The sequence below is a fragment of the Schistocerca cancellata genome, chromosome 4 (genome assembly GCF_023864275.1).
Source record: "Schistocerca cancellata isolate TAMUIC-IGC-003103 chromosome 4, iqSchCanc2.1, whole genome shotgun sequence".
NCBI lineage: Eukaryota > Metazoa > Arthropoda > Insecta > Orthoptera > Acrididae > Schistocerca > Schistocerca cancellata.
In genome coordinates this window covers 158,477,943-158,497,106 of record NC_064629.1, presented here as the reverse complement: position 1 = coordinate 158,497,106, position 19,164 = coordinate 158,477,943, and the positions used below count along the sequence as shown (strand labels likewise).

The 19,164-nt window shown below is 46.1% G+C and overlaps 1 protein-coding gene across 2 annotated transcripts in view; it reads left to right on the top strand.

Moving 5' to 3' along the window:
* Window positions 1-19,164, top strand: part of LOC126183441 (hyaluronidase-like) — a 268,965-nt gene that overhangs the window by 81,329 nt on the left and 168,472 nt on the right. The window contains exon 1 of one of the 2 annotated variants that reach the window (XM_049925428.1): window positions 11,839-11,972. The exons of the other annotated variant lie outside the window; for it this stretch is intronic. Coding sequence (XP_049781385.1) covers window positions 11,896-11,972 — 77 coding nt within the window. The 5' untranslated portion in view covers window positions 11,839-11,895. Of the gene's footprint in view, window positions 1-11,838; window positions 11,973-19,164 lie in introns of those variants that run through there. 2 annotated transcript variants of the gene reach the window in all.

Here is a 19,164-nt window from a genome sequence, read left to right as displayed (position 1 = left end):
GGGAGAAACATATTAACCACTTTGCACTCCTCAGTGTTTTAGCACACTTCACATCTTTGAAAGGCAAGGTGATGCAATTCTTGCTAAGAATATCTCTATTTTACCAGCGTATTCTGTGTATGCTATGAATGCAAAATCTTTAAACAGGAATTGTCTGCACTCGTCATCATAAAAAACATGAGTATCATCAACGATGACACAACACTTGGTCAATTGTACAGCACGCTGCACAACACTAGTAAGTGGGCTATAGTTAATCACACGATCATGTAGAACTAGAGCAGCCGCTGCAGTATGTACTGGGAAATTTGATGAGGAATCAGATTCGACTCGTACATCTATTGGTCCTGATTTAATTATCTCACTCTGTTTAGAACAGTCTATTACGATGACTGGCGGCAGCTCCTTGAATTCCCGTGAACTGAGTAGCCATCCTTCCTCTCCATAGTAAGAAGCACGGAACCTTGCATACATGTCAAATGCTTGACTATATACATTCTGGTCCCACTGTAGCAGTAAATTGTCATTTAAGTAGACTCTGGCATTAATTAAATTAAAATTGTCAAATTCGATGGAATCATGTTCTAAATTCCCCCTCCTGTTGGTCTAAAATGCAAGTATGATGAATCCCGGTGCTTCCAGCTACACGAAGGTTTTAATAGCCAATATTTGTCTGCCTGCTGTCATTAAAGTTAGTGGCAGACATGTTGTTGTTGTTGTGGTCTTCAGTCCTGAGACTGGTTTGATGCAGCTCTCCATGCTACTCTATCCTGAGCAAGCTTCTTCATCTCCCAGTACCTACTGCTGCCTACATCCTTCTGAATCTGCTTAGTGTGTTCATCTCTTGGTCTCCCTCTACGATTTTTACCCTCCACGCTGCCCTCCAGTACTAAATTGGTGATCCCTTGATGCCTCAGAACATGTCCTACCAACTGATCCCTTCTTCTAGTCAAGTTGTGCCACAAACTCCTCTTCTCTCAATTCTATTCAATACCTCCTCATTAGTTCTGTGATCTACCCATCTCATCTTCAGCATTCTTCTGTAGCACCACATTTCGAAAGCTTCTATTCTCTTCTTGTCCAAACTATTTATCGTCCATGTTTCACTTCCATACATGGCTACACTCCATACAAATACTTTCACAAACGACTTCCTGACACTTAAATCAATACCCGGTGTTAACAAATTTCTCTTCTTCAAAAACGCTTTCCTTGCCATTTCCAGTCTACATTTTATATCCTCTCTACTTCGATCATCATCAGTTATTTTGCTCCCCAAATAGCAAAACTCCTTTACTACTTCAAGTGTCTCATTTCCTAATCTAATTCCCTAAGCATCACCCGACTTAATTCGACTACATTCCATTATCCTCTTTTTGCTTTTGTTGATGTTCACGATATACCCTCGTTTTAAGACACTGTCCATTCCCTTCAACTGCTCTTCCAAGTCTTTTGCTGTCTCTGACAGAATTACAATGTCATCGGCGAACCTAAAAGTTTTTATTTCTTCTCCATGGATTTTAATACCTACTCCGAACTTTTCTTTTGTTTCCTTTACTGCTTGCTCAATATACAGATTGAATGGCATCGGGGATAGGCTACAACCCTGTCTCACTCCCTTCCCAACCACTGCTTCCCTTTCATGTCCCTTGACTCTTATAACTGCCATCTGGTTTCTGTACAAACTGTAAATAGCCTTTCGCTCCCTGTATTTTACCCCTGCCACCTTCAGAATTTGAAAGAGAATATTCCAGTCAACATTGTCAAAAGCTTTCTCTAAGTCTACAAATGCTAGAAATGTAGGTTTGCCGTTCCTTAATCTTTCTTCTAAGATAAGTCGTAAGGTCAGTATTGCCTCACGTGTTCCAACAATCTTCGGAATCCGAACTGATCTTCCCCGAGGTCGGCTTCTACCAGTTTTTCCATTCGTCTGTAAAGAATTCGTGTTAGTGTTTTGCAGCTGTGACTTATTAAACTGATAGTTCGGTAATTTTCACATCTGTCAACACCTGCTTTCTTTGGGATTGGAATTATTATATTCTTCTTGAAGTCTGAGGGTATTTCGCCTGTCTGATACATCTTGCTCACCAGATGGTAGAGTTTTGTCAGGACTGGCTCTCCCAAGACCGTCCGTAGTTCCAGTGGAATGTTGTCTACTCCCGGGGCCTTGTTTTGACTTAGGTCTTTCAGTGCTCTGTCAAACTCTTCACGCAGTATCATATCTCCCATTTCATCTTCATCTACATCCTCTTCCAGTTCCATATTGTCCTCAAAAACATCGCCCCTGTAATGACCCTCTATATACTCCTTCCACCTTTCTTCTTTCCCTTCTTTGCTTAGAACTGGGTTTCCAACTGATCTCTTGATATTCATGCAAGTGGTTCTCTTTTCTCCAAAGGTCTCTTTAATTTTCCTATAGGCAGTATCTATCTTGGCAGACATGTACCAGTATACAAAACTTTTAAAAGTTTCAAACGCTCCTTGTCTGCCACAGTGATGCGTGGCATTTTCCATATAGTTTTATTGATGATCATCTGATTCTCCTTTTGAGCTCCTTAAATGTATGAGTCGCTATCAGTTACACTCCGTACCAGAAAAAGTTCCTCTTTAGCATTCATAATAATTCGCTTCATGTTCTCAAAGTACTCCATAAGCATTTCCAGAGGTATGCATGCGGTAAACCGACGTACTCTTTTGCTGTTCTGCCCTCAGGCTCGTCTATAAACCATCCTCCATTTTCTAAACCATTCAAATCCGTGGGTGATGATGATGAGACATATGTTTTAAGGGTTGGTGGTATGCCAGTATTACGTTCATGACGTATATCCTGGAACAAGAATGCCAAAACCTTACGTGTAAGCTTTGATCCCACTGTATTACTACCATCCTGTTTCTTAAATGATACAACCAAATATATGAAACTCTCCCATGGAAGAGTTAAAGCGTCTTGGTGCTGGATGACAATCCTAATTTCATTGTTCTTATTAAATGTCGTTGAAGCATAGGGTTTATGCGAGAAGTATTCCTGGCGTATGATTCGCTCGTCACATTCCACTGGGCGAAATATATTGACGACGCGTCAATGCGAGGTTTCAAGCCTCCTGATTTAAGAAACACGTAGTTCGCACGTGTTATCAACTTGCAGTCTGCTGCGAAGTGCTGTGCTGTGCGCCCATCCTGTCTTAGATGTAGTCGTACAATGATTTCCTCACCACGAAATTCGACAAGTTGGTTGTTCTGGTCCACAATACGCAGTTCCAGGTAGTCCAATGGCTGAACTGTCTCAGGAAGGTATATAACGTTGGTAGAAGTCTCAACAATTTTATACCCTGTTCCCACTGATGAGAATAATCCTAAATTCCATGAAACACTCTTTCGTCGAGATATGGATTCGTTGCAATGTTACACTCAACTCGGTTTGTACTGACAGGGAGAATATCCATGTCTGATCAGACTTGTAAAATTTGCTCGGATCCGTCTTCAAAACCTGTCCCTTTGTGAAACACAGTAGTAGTCCTACTGAATCTTTATACTTGAAGTCAAAAGATGCATTCACCGTCCTAATTTCAGATTTAAGTATACTGATGTTTACACGGAGCTCAAACCCTTTACCGGACAATTCGAAAACTTCTTTCAAATCGTCAATACGGTATGCACCAGGTTCAGTTTCCCACAATTTCATTTTTACCACTAATTTCCAGATGCAGTTTAGTGTTAACCTCTGTGATATTTGGGCTGGTGTTGTATGTCTCCAGTCCAATCAGAGCGATACTACAATTTCCGATGCTTAAATCAACTAGTGAGAAGTAATTCGCTCTTAATACAGATGATCGTTCTTTTAAAGTCAGATTGTACGACATTGACATCTAAATCTCAACTGGCGAATGGATGCTTAATACCCGTCCTTATGTATCATTCATAAACGTCAGGAGGAACGTGATGCCTAGATGACCATGCAGGTATTTACTCTACTGGCCATTAAAATTGCTACACCAAGAAGAAATGCAGATGATAAACGGGTATTCATTGGATAAATATAGTATACTAGAACTGACATGTGATTACATTTTCACGCAACTTGGGCGCATAGAGCCTGAGAAATCAGTACTCAGAACAACCACCTCTGGCCGTAATAACGGCCTTGATACGCCTGGACATTGAATCAAACAGATCTTCGGTGGCGTGTACAGGTACAGCTGCCCATGCAGCTTCAACACGAGGCCACAGTTCATCAAGAGTAGTGACAGGCGTATTGTGACGAGCCTTTTGCTCGGCCACCATTGACCAGACGTTTTCAATTGGTGAGAGATCTGGAGAATGTGCTGCCCAGGGCAGCAATCGAACGTTTTCTGTATCCCGAAAGGACCGTACAGGACCTGCAACATGCGGTCGTGCATTATCCTGCTGAAATGTAGGGTTTCGCAGGGATCTATGAAGGGTAGAGCCACGGGTCGTAACATATCTGAAATGTAACGTCCACTGTTCAAAGAGACGTCAATGCGAACAAGAGGTGACCGAGACGTGTAACCAATGGCACCCCATACCATCACGCCGGGTGATACGCCAGTATGGCGATGACGAATAGACGCTTCCAATGTGCGTTCACCGCGATGTCGCCAAACACGGATGCGACCATCATGATGCTGTAAACAGAACCTGGATTCATCTGAAAAAATGACGTTTTGCCATTGGTGCACCCTGGTTCGTCGTTGAGTACACCAACAAAGGCGCTCCTATCTGTGATGCAGCGTCAAGGGTAACCGCAGCCATGGTCTCCGAGCTGATAGTCAATGCTGCTGCAAACGTCGTCGAACTGTTCGTGCAGATGGTTGTCGTCTTGCTAACGTCCCCATCTGTTGACTCAGGGATCGAGACGTGGCTGCACGATCCGTTACAGCCATGGGGATAAGATGCCTGTCATCTCGACTGCTAGTGTTATGAGGCCGTTGGCATCCAGTACGGCGTTCCGTATTACCCTCCTGAACCCACCGATTCCACATTCTGCTAACAGTCACTGGATCTCGACCAACGCGAGCAGCAATGTGGCGATACGATAAACCACAATCGCGATAGGCTACAATCCGATCTTTATCAAAGTCGGAAACGTGATGGTACGCATTTCTCCTCCTTACACGAGGCATCACAACAACGTTTCACCAGGCAACGCCGGTCAACTGCTGTTTGCGTATGAGAAATCGGTTGGAAACTTTCCTCATGTCCACGTTGTAGGTGTCGCCACCGGCGCCAACCTTGTGTGAATGCTTTGAAAAGCAAATCATTTGCATATCACAGCATCTTCTTCCTGTCGGTTAAATTTCGCGTCTGTAGTACGTCATCTTCGTGGTGTAGCAATTTTAATGGCCAGTGGTGTAGCAACATGGCGTCTAGAGCACAATATAAATGATAGACTGGATTGTGAGAGGTGGACATCAAGAACTTGTCCGTTGTTTCTGGCCTCTCGGATCACCATACGTGAAATGGTTCAAATGGTTCTGAGCACTATGGGATTTAACATCTGAGGTCATCAGCGATGACATCTCGGTCGGCAAATGATTCGGGTCCAGGTTGAGAGGCATTCTCACATCGGACGATAGCGAGAGTAAACAATCCGCTTCCAGTACTCCCTGTGGGAACGTCAAGACTGAAATTAACTCGACATCCACGGAAAAAAATGGGTCCATTCTATATGACAGTTTGTGCAGTTCCATTTGTGCCCAATTTATTCTCGAGGCTTATTATGTGTTTGTACACTGGCATGCGATGGCGACGTTGACGATACGCACATCGACGAGGCGTAGTGCTTCAGTGCTGCTGCAGATAGAGCTCACAGCGGAATGATTCCGCTGGCGTGCACTGCCCGCTTATATAGAGAACGCGTGACCTTCGTTATGTAACGCGCTGATAACGGACTCAGCCTCTGCGGACTCGAGCGAGAAAGCGACGGGTGGGGGAGGGGAGAGGGCAGGGGGTGTGTGTGGAAGCCCATGGAGGGGGGAGGGGAGGGAAAGAGGAGGGGGAGGAAGGGAGGAGGTAGAGATGGGGAAGTGGGTGCCCTGGAGAAAAAACACACGAGGAGGAAGGGGAGGATCAAAGCTGGTAGGAGGGGTAGATGGAGGGGTAGATGGAGGGGGCGAGGGCATCATCAGGGAGGGAGAGTTGGCGGAAGCGACCTTGGGCGAGAGTATGGAGAGTGGAGAGATGGCGAGCGGGTGGGATGCAGGTGTACAGGCGCGGCAGCGGACGGGAGTGGGAAAGGATGGGAGAGACTAGCGGGTGAGGGGGATCAGGTTTACGGGATGTGTAAAGGATCCGTATCCATTCAAGGAAGAGGAGGAGGTGTGGGAAAGGAATCAAGTCGTAGAGGATCTGCGTGGGGGAAGGGAGGCAGATGCGATAGGCGAGGCGGAGCGCATGGCATTCCAGGATTTGAAGCGACTTGTAGAAGGTAGGAGGGGCGGAGATCCAGGCGGGATGGGCATAATAGAGGACCATAGGTCCTCCTGCAAATCGTTATTTTCTTCTGGTGTTGCTACTTTGTTATAGACAACCGCATCATTTGTGAAAGGCCTTAAAGTGCTTCGGACGCATCGTTATATACAGAGTAAATATAATTAGAGTTAAACTTTCAAAACGCTGTAGAAATAACACCCCTCGTCAAAATGACGCCAAATTGCAACGGAATATTATCGGAGAAGGGGGGAAACGTATGGCAGAAGAAAGAAAATAGTGTGAAAATTGATCAACAGTTGACGCTGTATATCTCAGAATACATAAATGAAAACACCTGTCATGCGCGCGACCCATTGAAGTTGCTATAAACACGTCGGGTACACGGCTTTTCCTTCTTTCGCCCCTGCGACGTTCGCCACGACCGTCTCAATGCAGGATCGCGCTCTGCTTGAAAAGCTGTATTGCACTCGTCGCTCTGCAGAAGTTACAGACACTGAAGGATTTGAAAATAGGCGTTGGTTCGATGACTGCCGTGGGTCTGGAGAAATGATTCGGAAATTCGAAAAGACGGGTTTTTTTGGTGTGCAACCTGGTAGAGGGAGGAAATGAATTGATTCGACGTCAGTGGAAGCAGTGGCCACAGCAATGCAGTGGGAGACGAGTGGTGGTGTGCAAACGTATAGTGCACGAATAATCGCCCAAACACTGGACATACCAGTGAGCACGGAGTGTAAAATCCTACGAAACATCCTTCTTTGGTATCTATTTAAAATTGCCCATGTGCACGAGTTGCTTCCTGTTGACCTGCTAGCAAGAGAGACCTTTGCTTTAGAGTTTCTTGCTCGCATCGAAGTGGACAATGACTGGCCGTGGAAGATTTTGTGGACAGACGAAGCCCACTTTCATCTGACAAGACATGTCCATACACAGACTTGTCGAATATGGGCAACGAAAAATCCACACGCAACTCAACCAGTACCACTTCATCCTGAAAAGGTCACTGTGTGGTGCGGGTTTACGGCACCATTTATCATAGGGCCATATTTTTCGAAAATACGGGTGCTTCCGGGCCTGTTACCTGTACCGTCAATAGCAAACGCTATGAGTGTCTTTGCGCAACCACGTCATTCGAGCTCTCCAACAGCGTGGATGTGTGGATGGGGTCATTTTTCTGCAAGATGGCGCACCTCTGCACATTGCAAATCCAGCTAAGCAGCTGCTGAAGCGCCATTTCGGAAATTCTAGAATTATTAGCCGCCATTTCTCTACAGCCTGGCCGTCCCGATCACCTGATCTTAATCCGTGTGACTTCTGGCTGTGGGGCTATCTGAAAGATGTGTTCAGTGTTCCGATTGCAAACTTAGTTGCACTAAAGGCACGCATTGCGCAACACATTCCGAACGTGATCCCGGAAACACTTCGATCAGTTGTTGAACATGATGTTTCTCGATTTCAACTTGTTGCAGAAAACGGTGGACAGAATATTGGCCGGCCGTAGTGGCCGATCGGTTCTAGACGCTACAGTCTGGAACCGCGCGACCGCTACGGTCGCAGGTTACGACCGCTACGGTCGCAGGTTCGAATCTTGCCTCGGGCATGGATGTTTCTGATGCCCTTAGGTTAGATAGGTTTAAGTAGTTCTAAGTTCTAGGGGACTGATGACCTCAGATGTTGAGTCCCATAGTGCTCAGAGCCATTTGAACCATTTGAACAGAATATTGAACATGTTTTGCGCCAGTCACATGGAAATTAATAATCCGATTTGATTTTGATTGATGCTTTTTAAGCGATTTTTGGCTTCAGGACAACTAAAAACCGATGTGATTGATGCTTTTTTATGCGGGTTTTGGCCTCAGAACAATTAAAAACTGTTTTTTCCCATCAAATGTGAGAAGACCTCGCCGTGGTGGATGCGCTTGTGTAACTAACATTATCATACCTGTACATCCATGCGCAATGAGGAGTAAAGTTTGTTTAACGTCAAACGTACGCCTTAGGCATTGTTGTGTGATTCATTTGTCATTTGTAGTCGACCACTATTACATTATGATGCTTACAGCACCATCTGTTGCTACATTTTGTAACTATTTATTTTTCCTCTGCTATACGTTTTCCCCTTCTCCGATAATATTCCGTTGCAATTTGACATCATCCTGGCCAGTGGTGTTATTTCTACAGCGGTTTGAAAGTTTAACTTTAATTATAATTGTCCTGTACATAGTAAACAGTAAAGGTCCTATCACACTTCTTTTTCAATTAAGATAACTGCATCAGGTGCGAAAAGTCTGAGGTTGCTGTTAATGTTGTCTACCAATCATTAATATACAGAGTGCCTCAAAAGAAAGTATATTTTTGATGTTTCGAACTAAAATAGAGATTGCAGTATATCGACAAAATCGTTATTTATTATTGAAATATACAGTTAAGAAATTTATTTCTTAAAAATAATCTCATTTAAATGCAAACCAGCATGCCTGCGGCACTCATTTAAATAATGAACAAAATTTTTCTTGATGGCTCGGCATGTAGACACGGGGACGTCTGCCAATTCGCTAAAGATATTTTCTTTTAATTACTCCAGAGAAGTCGGATTATTGACATACACTTTAGATTTGTCATATCCCATTAGAAAAAATCCACGGGGCTCAAATATAAAATGCGTGATGTTCAGTTTATGTCACCCCTCCTGGAGATCAATTTGCCAAGGAAAATTTCACTAATTCGCAATATAGTCGCACTGGACGTGTTTACTGTAGCTCCATCTGGCTGAAACAATGTTCTTTGGCTAAAACCATGAAAGTTTTGCAGTTCAGGTATCGGAAAGTTATTTAACAACGTCACAAAACGTTTCGAATTCACTGTAACTGTATGACCACTCTCGTCCTTGAAAAAGTACGGGCCAGTTATGCCTTGAGCCGACATCGCAGCCCATACAGTCAGTAACTTTTGACGAATGAAGTGGCTTCTCATGCTTTTGCTTAGGAGTCGTTTCGCTCCATTTTGCGTATTGACGTGACCGTTCAAAGAGCAGACACATCATTAACGAACTCTAGTCTATGTCTGGCATCCTGAAGCTTTAATTTTTGCACCAGTTTTATTTGGTAAGGGTGCAGTTTTAGCCGGCCGGTGTGGCCGTGCGGTTCTAGGCGCTTCAGTCTGGAACCGCGCGACCACTACGGTCGCAGGTTCGAATCCTGCCTCGGGCATGGATGTGTGTGATGTCCTTAGGTTAGTAACGTTTAAGTAGTTCTAAGTTCTAGGGGACTGATGACCTCAGATGTTAAGTCCCATAGTGCTCAGAGCCATTTGATTTGGTGCAATTTAAGGTCTTTTTGCAGAATTCGTTGCACTGATGATCTATGCAAATTTAAATAATTTGGACGCTTACGAATGGAGAGGTTAGGATCGTTACGAACAGACCGATATACACGCACCACGGGTTCGCCCGTTCTCGATGACCACGGTCGGCCGGATTTCGGTTTGGCCACTGTCGAAAGGGTCTTCTCAAACGTTTTCATCCGTTTTCGGATTATCGGAGTATCATTACACTCACATCGGTTTTGAAATGTCCGGAGGCCAAAAGCCGCATAAAAAGCATCTATCACATCGGTTTTTAATTTTCCTGAGACCAAAAACCGCATAAAAAGCATGAATCAAAATCAGATCGGATTATTAATTTTCGCGTGACTGGCGCAAAACATGTTGAATATTCTGTCCACCGTTTTCTGCAACAAGTTGAAATCGAGAAACATCATGTTCAACAACTGATCGAAGTGTTTCCGAGATCACGTTCAGACTGTGTTACGCAATCCACGATCACTGCCAAATGTCCTTTGTGCTTCAGTCGCCGAATCACTGTTTTTGTAAAATTCTCCCACACAGGAAGTGCGGTCTGTTCCCGAGAAGCACTCGACATGGGAGTGAATACCTAAAGGCCAAGCAAGTGACGAACCTACCTCCGATTCTCCACCCATTTGTTACACGTGCGCAGAGAGCTCTTCAAATATAATCTTTCTTTTGAGACACCCTGTACAATACGGACAGAAAGAGTCCCAGCACACTTCCCTGAGGTGCGTGTTGTGCCCGGGCTCAGAAGCCACCGCGACTGGGAGGCGCGACGTAATGCGACACATGTACAAAGTTTTGCAATTCAAGCATCGAAAAATCGTTTAACAACGTCACATAACGTTCCGGATTTACTGTAACTGTATGACCGCCCTTGTCCTTGAAACAGTACTGGCCAGTTATTCCTCGAGCCGATTTCGCAGCCCATACAGTAACTTTTGGCGAATGAAGGGGTTTCTCATGCTTTTTTTTAGGATATGTTTCGCTCCATTTTGCTTATTGACGTGACCGTTCAAGACCTGTCAGACACATCATTAAAGAACTCTAGCCTATGTCTGGCATCCTGAAGCTTTAATTTTTGCACCATTTTTATTTGGTAAGGGTGCAGTTTAAGGTCTTTTTGCAGAATTCGTTGCAGTGATGATCTATGCAAATTTAAATAACTTGGACGCTTACGAATGGAGAGGTTAGGATCGTCACGAACAGACCGATTTACACGCACCACGGATTCGCCCGTTCTCGATGAACACGGCCGGTCGGATTTCGGTTTGGCCACTGTCGAACGGGTCTTCTCAAACGTTTTCATCCGTTTCCGGATTATTGGAGTATCGGAGTACGCAATCCACGATCACTGCCAAATATCGTCTGTGCTTCAGTCGCCGAATCATTGTTTTTGTAAAATTCTCCCACACAGGAAGTGCAGTCTGTTCAAATGGCTCTGATACTATGAACTTAACTTCTGAGGTCATCAGTCGCCTAGAACTTAGAACTAATTAAACCTAACTATCCTAAGGACATCACACACATCCATGCCCGAGGCAGGATTCGAACCTGCGATTGTAGTGGTCGCTCGGCTCCAGACTGTAGCGCGTAGAACCGTACGGCCACTCCGGCCGGCATGCGGTCTGTTCCCGAGACGCACTCGACACGGAGTGAATACCTAAAGGCCAAGCAAGTGACGAATCTACCTTCGTTTCTCCACCGACTTGTTCCACATGCGCAGAGAACTCTTCAAATATAAACCCTGTACAATACGGAGGGAAAGACCCCCATCACACTTCCCTGAGGTGCGTGTTGTGCCCGGGCGCAGAAGCCGCCGAGACTGGGAGGCGCGACGTAATGCGACACATGTTACGTAGGCGTCCGTCACGCCGATTGTTATCCCGCGCGGGCACGCGCTTTCACGGACTATCGGCGCTTTTATCTGGCGCTCGCAGAACTGCCTGGCGGCGCAGAGGGGTAGCGTGGAGGGGGGGCTCGGGGCTCGTGCTTACCGCAAAAGCTGCGCGCCTTCCGGACGCAATTACTCGCGTGCTGGAGGGGGCGACGCGCTTATAACGCGACTGGCTGCCTGCTGCCTGCCGCCTACTGCCTTCTGCCATGGATGCCGCAAGGGCGCAAGCGCTGTGCTACTGGCTCTGCTGCTGCTGCTGGCCGCTCCTGCTGCTCGCCGACAGGTACGCCGGCCGCAGCCGCGCTAAGCTTTTCAGACCAGTCCGACGATTCACCAGCCGGCGTGTTGCCACTGCTTTCCTCCCGTTTCTCGACGAACTGGAACTGTGCCGTGTGCACGAGTGGCGAAAATGTTAACCTCTACATCTACATTTATACTCCGCAAGCCACCCAACGGTGTGTGGCGGAGGGCACTTCACGTGCCACTGTCATTACCTCCCTTTCCTGTTCCAGTCGCGTACGGTTCGCGGGAAGAACGACTGCCGGAAAGCCTCCGTGCGTGCTCGAATCTCTCTAATTTTACATTCGTGATCTCCTCGGGAGGTATAAATAAGTAGGGGGAAGCAATATATTCGATACCTCATCCAGAAACGCACCCTCTCGAAACCTGGACAGCAAGCTACACCGCGATGCAGAGCGCCTGTCTTGCAGAGTCTGCCACTTCAGTTTGCTAAACATCTCCGTAACGTTGTCACGCTTACCAGATAACCCTGTGACGAAACGCGCCGCTCTTCTTTGGATCTTCTCTATCTCCCCTGTCAACCCAACCTTGACCCCACACTGATGAGCAATACTCAAGTATAGGTTGAACGAGTGTTTTGGTAAGCCACCTCCTTTGTTGATGGACTACATTTTCTAAGGACTCTCCCAATGAATCTCAACCTGGCACCCGCCTTACCAACAATTAATTTTATATGGTCATTCCACTTCAAATCGTTCCGTACGCATACTCCCAGATGTTTTACAAAAGTAACTGCTACCAGTGTTTGTTCCGCTATCATAGCCGGCCAGGGTGGCCGAACGGTTCTACGCGCTACAGTCTGGAACCGCGCGACCGCTACGGTCGCAGGTTCGAATCCTGCCTCGGGCATGGATGTGTGTGATGTCCTTAGGTTAGTTAGGTTTAAGTTGTTCTAAGTTCTAGGGGACTGATGACCTCAGAAGTTAAGTCCAATAGTGCTCAGAGCCATTTGAACCATTTGAACCGGTATCATATAATCGTACAATAAAGGATCCTTCTTTCTATGTATTCGCAATACATTACATTTGTCTATGTTAAGGCTCAGTTGCCACTCCCTGCACCAAGTGCCTATCCGCTGCAAATCTTCCTGCATTTCGCTGCAATTTTCGAATGCTACAACTTCTCTGTATACTACAGCATCATCCGCGAAAAGCCGCATGGAACTTCCGACACTATCTACTAGGTCTCTACGGCACTTTCGGCTCGGGAAGACCCTGGGATTCGGCGAGGAGTGCTTAATCGCCAACCGTTGCTTTGACGAGATTGTCGTTGCTTATTTGTAACTGTTCCGTGTCGATGAAAGGCACGAGGACGTGTAGACTTTAGTCTTGCGTTTGTATTGTGGACATACGTCGCTGAGAGAGAAAATAAAGGGTAAAATACACTATCTGATCAAAAGTATCAGGACATCTATTAGTGGACATCGGTACAGGGTTTGTCCACGGTTTTAGCTCTGCTGGAGACACTTTCGATGAGGTGTGTGAGTATCTGTGGAGGAATGGCAGCCCGTTCTTCCTCGAGAGCCGAAACCAGAGAAGGTTGCACGTTGCGGTCTGGGGCAAAGTCGACGTTCTGACACACCCCATAAGTGTTCCACTGAGTTCTGGTCGAGGTTCTGGGCAGACCATTCCAATTCAGGAATGCTATTTCCCACGAATCGATGCTGCTTTGTGGCAGGGTGCATTGTCATACTGATAAAAACAGTCTACACCTACATCATACTCTGCAAGCCACCTAATGGCGTGTGTGACGGAGGGTACTTTTTGCATCACTAACTGAGCCCTTCGACACTTTTCCACTCGCGAATAGCGCGTGGGAAGAATGATTGTCGGTAAGTCTTCGAATTGGCTCAAATTTCTCGAATTTTCTCCTCCTAGTCATTACGCGAAATGTATGTAGGGGAAAGCAATATGTTACCCGACTCTTCCTAGAAAGCACTCTCTCGAAATTTCAATAGTAAATCTCTTCGTGATGCAAAACGCCTCTCTTGTAACGTCTGCCAATGGAGTTTGTTAAACATCTCCGTAACACTCTCGTGCCGATTAAACGACCCCGTGACGAAACGTGTCGCCCTTCGTTGAACCTGTTGTGTGGTTGGATTGAAGAGCTTTTAGCAAACAGAACACAGCATGTTGTTCTCAATGGAGAGACGTCTACAGGCGTTGACGTAACCTCTGGCGTGTCACAGGGTTTGTGTTATGGGACCATTGCTTTTCACAATACATATAAATGACCTAGTAGATAGTGTCGGAAGTTCCATGCGGCTTTTCGCGGATGATGCTGTGGTACACAGAAAAGTTGCAGCATTAGAAAATTGCACCGAAATGCAGGAAGATCTGCAGCGGATAGGCACTTCGTGCACGAAGTGGCAACTGTCCCTTAACATAGACAAATGTAATGCATTGCGAATACATAGAAAGAAGGATCCTTTATTGCCTTTATTGTATGATTATATGATAGCGGAACAAACACTGGTAGCAGTTACTTCTGTAAAATATCTGGGAGTAAGCATACGGAACGATCTGAAGTGGAATGATCACATAAAATTAATTGTTGGTAAGGCGGGTGCCAGGTTGAGATTTATTGGGAGAGTCCTTAGAAATTGTAGTCCATCAACAAAGGAGATGGCTTACAAAACACACGTTCGACCTATACTTGAGTATTGCTCATCAGTGTGGGATCCGTACCAGGTCTGGTTGACAGAGGAGATAGAGAAGATCCAAAGAAGAGCGGTGCGTTTCGTCACAGGGTTATTTGGTAAGCGTGATAGATGTTTATCAAACTCAAGTGGCAGACTCTGCAAGACAGGCGCTCTGCATCGCGGTGTAGTTTGCTGTCCAGGATTTGAGAGGGTGCGTTTCTGGATGAGGTATCGAATATATTGCTTCCCCCTACTTATACCTCCCGAGGAGATCACGAATGTAAAATTAGGGAGATTCGAGCACGCACGGAGGCTTTCCGGCAGTCGTCCTTCCCGTGAACCATACGCGACTGGAACAGGAAAGGGATGTAATGACAGTGGCACGTAAAGTGCCCTCCGCCACACACCGTTGAGTGGCTTACGGAGTGTAAATGTAGATGTAGATGTAGATCGTCTATGTCCTTTCTATCAGTCCTATCTGATAGGGATCCCAGACAGATCAACAGTACTCAATAATGGTTTGAACTTCCCTCGTGGATGAGTTACAGTTCCTCAAGATTCTTCCTATGGATCTGAATCTGCCATCTGATTTTCTCAATATTGTTTTATATCTCTGTATGTCCATCTTTTTAGCGATGGTCGCGGTACTCGGCTGTTTGATTGATGATGTCAAATTAAACACCTTTCAACCTTCAATTTTCAACCTTATTACACTCCTGGAAATGGAAAACAGAACACATTTACACCGGTGTGTCAGACCCACCATACTTGCTCCGGACACTGCGAGAGGGCTGTACAAGCAATGATCACACGCACGGCACAGCGGACACACCAGGAACCGCGGTGTTGGCCGTCGAATGGCGCTACCTGCGCAGCATTTGTGCACCGCCGCCGTCAGTGTCAGCCAGTTTGCCGTGGCATACGGAGCTCCATCGCAGTCTTTAACACTGGTAGCATGCCGCGACAGCGTGGACGTGAACCGTATGTGCAGTTGACGGACTTTGAGCGAGGGCGTATAGTGGGCATGCGGGAGGCCGGGTGGACGTACCGCCGAATTGCTCAACACGTGGGGCGTGAGGTCTCCACAGTACATCGATGTTGTCGCCAGTGGTCGGCGGAAGGTGCACGTGCCCGTCGACCTGGGACCGAACCGCAGCGACGCACGGATGCATGCCAAGACCGTAGGATCCTACGCAGTGCCGTAGGGGACCGCACCGCCACTACCCAGCAAATTAGGGACACTGTTGCTCCTGGGGTATCGGCGAGGACCATTCGCAACCGTCTCCATGAAGCTGGGCTACGGTCCCGCACACCGTTAGGCCGTCTTCCGCTCACGCCCCAACATCGTGCAGCCCGCCTCCAGTGGTGTCGCGACAGGCGTGAATGGAGGGACGAATGGAGACGTGTCGTCTTCAGCGATGAGAGTCGCTTCTGCCTTGGTGCCAATGATGGTCGTATGCGTGTTTGGCGCCGTGCAGGTGAGCGCCACAATCAGGACTGCATACGACCGAGGCACACAGGGCCAACACCCAGCATCATGGTGTGGGGAGCGATCTCCTACACTGGCCGTACACCACTAGTGATCGTCGAGGGGACACTTAATAGTGCACGGTACATCCAAACCGTCATCGAACCCATCGTTCTACCATTCCTAGACCGGCAAGGGAACTTGCTGTTCCAACAGGACAATGCACGTCCGCATGTATCCCGTGCCACCCAACGTGCTCTAGAAGGTGTAAGTCAACTACCCTGGCCAGCAAGATCTCCGGATCTGTCCCCCATTGAGCATGTTTGGGACTGGATGAAGCGTCGTCTCACGCGGTCTGCACGTCCAGCACGAACGCTGGTCCAACTGAGGCGCCAGGTGGAAATGGCATGGCAAGCCGTTCCACAGGACTACATCCAGCATCTCTACGATCGTCTCCATGGGAGAATAGCAGCCTGCATTGCTGCGAAAGGTGGATATACACTGTACTAGTGCCGACATTGTGCATGCTCTGTTGCCTGTGTCTATGTGCCTGTGGTTCTGTCAGTGTGATCATGTGATGTATCTGACCCCAGGAATGTGTCAATAAAGTTTCCCCTTCCTGGGACAATGAATTCACGGTGTTCTTATTTCAATTTCCAGGAGTGTATATTAGGTAACCAGTTTCGGCACTTTATTACGCCATCGTCAGGCCGCTGACCGATGTGTAGGGACAATCTACCTCGCTTGTGATCGAAGCAGGGACCAGCAATACTGGTATTAGTAAATAACTACTCTCTACAGTGACCACTTCAAACATCACCCGCCGACTGTTAACAGGGACCTGGAGATGGCGTAATAAAGCGCCTAAATTGGTTGCTTAGTAAAATAAGGTTGAAAATTGACGGCTGAAAGGTGTTTAATTTGACATCATTGTTTTATATGATCATTCCACTTATCGTGTCCGAACTGCTCCCCTGCTGTATGCATTACGCAATTCTGTAAAGTGTGTCCGTCGAATTTAGCGTTTTCTTAAGCGCAGTAAAGGGACCACACGCAAACCACAAAAAGCACCACCGTACCATAACACCACCGTCTCCGTACTTAACTGTTGGCGTCGCTCATGATGCCAGGTAACGTTCTCCAGGCACTCGCCAAACCCAAACCCTTCCATCGGATTGCCACAGGATACAGCGTCACCCCAAATCACCCGCTTCCAGTCATCCAGTGACAAGCCTCTTTACACCACCTCGAGCGTCGCTTAGCATTGACTACAGAAATACGTGGCTTATGAGGGGCTGCTCGGCCCTTCTACCCTATTCTTTTTAACTCCCTACACACATTCACAGTAAGCTGGACTGCTGGTAGCACTTTAGAACTCACGAATGATTCCTCCCGCTGATTTCCTGCGACCTTCCACTGTCACCCTCTGCAATGCCCCAAGGTCGCTGTCCGTCAGTCCACGAAACCTGGCTGGTTTTGGTTTATCTGTAGTTGTTCCTTCACATTTCCACTTCACAGTCACCGGCAGCCGACTGCGGAATCTTTAGAAGTGTTAAAATGTCCCTGGTGGATTTTTTGCTCAGTCATCGAATGACTAGTTCACGTTCGAAGCTACTGAGTTCTTCTAACCGACCAATTCCGCTGACACTGCTTCTTCTGACAGTCACCACCCTCTTGTTGTCCAAAGCTGCTTTATTAATTTTTAAAGTAATTTACTAATTTGGTCAAATTTTCACAGCACCTGCCACGCTGAGATAGTGACACACTGCAACGGTAGAATTTGAATAACCAGTTTCATTAATAATATTCATCTTCTATTCCTCTTCTTTGTTGTAAGTTGAAGGCTCGTTATCCATTTTTTGTATGACTTTTCATGATCGTATAGAGGATGTTTGGGTTGCTTCTACGAAATCGTGTAAACACTGGTGGACTTTCTGGTGAATAAAGCAAACATTTTCAGTTATTACTTCACAGCTACAGAAGAATGATGAAGATTAGATGGGTAGATCACATAACTAATGAGGAGGTATTGAGTAGAATTGGAGAGCAGAGAAACTTGTGGCACAAATTGACTAGAAGAAGAGATCGGTTGGTAGGGCGTATTCTGAGGCATCAAGGGATGACCTATTTAGTATTGGAGGGCAGCGTGGAGGGTAAAAATCTTAGAGGGAGACCAAGAAATGAATACACTAAACAGATTCAGAAGGATGTAGGTTGCAGTAGGTATTGGGAGATGAAGAAGCTTGCACAGGATAGAGTAGCATGGAGAGGTACATCAAACCAGTCTCTGGACTGAAGACCATAGCAATAACAACATTACTTCACGATACATATCAATATAACACACATAACTTGTACTCCATCGTCACACTTCAAACTCGTACAAATAACTAAAACAAAGATTTACCTCTAACAACATGTAGCAAAGAAATTACTATCATATATCGATCTATTTATGCAAAATCATGTTTGGAACATGCATTTCATAAATAAAATACAAATAATTGTTTATCTTTTTTGAGAAGTCCATAATCATCATTGTAATTACATTAAGTGTTTATACAAGTTGATATTGAAACATTTTCGCCTAGAGATGTAGTAGTGGATTTCTGGATTTTTGTTGTCAATATGGTATCAGTCATTTCATATGATTCGAGATCGGTTAGCACATTTATCTGACCATAACCAGTTTTATTACATTCTCTACTGATAACACAATACTGCCATTCAGCTTTTGTGCTGGTGGGTGTGCCTCACGTGACATCTGATAACCAGTTGCTCATTACATAGCGGTGTCTGGATACTTTTGATCAGAAAGTCTACGTCACCGGCTCCTAGCCTATACTCCTCCAACAGCAGTAAGCCAGCCGCAGAGCTTGGTGTGTCCGTCTGTCAAACGGTCAGCATGCCGCGTGTTCTCGTTGAGTGGACTACACTGTTCTTGTCGTATTATTATTCTTGATTACGAAAATAATAAGACTTAACGAAAGCAAGTCTTCTGGTCCAGACTGTATACCAGGAGTAATGCACTAAATTACAGGCCCATATCGTTAACGTCGATACGCA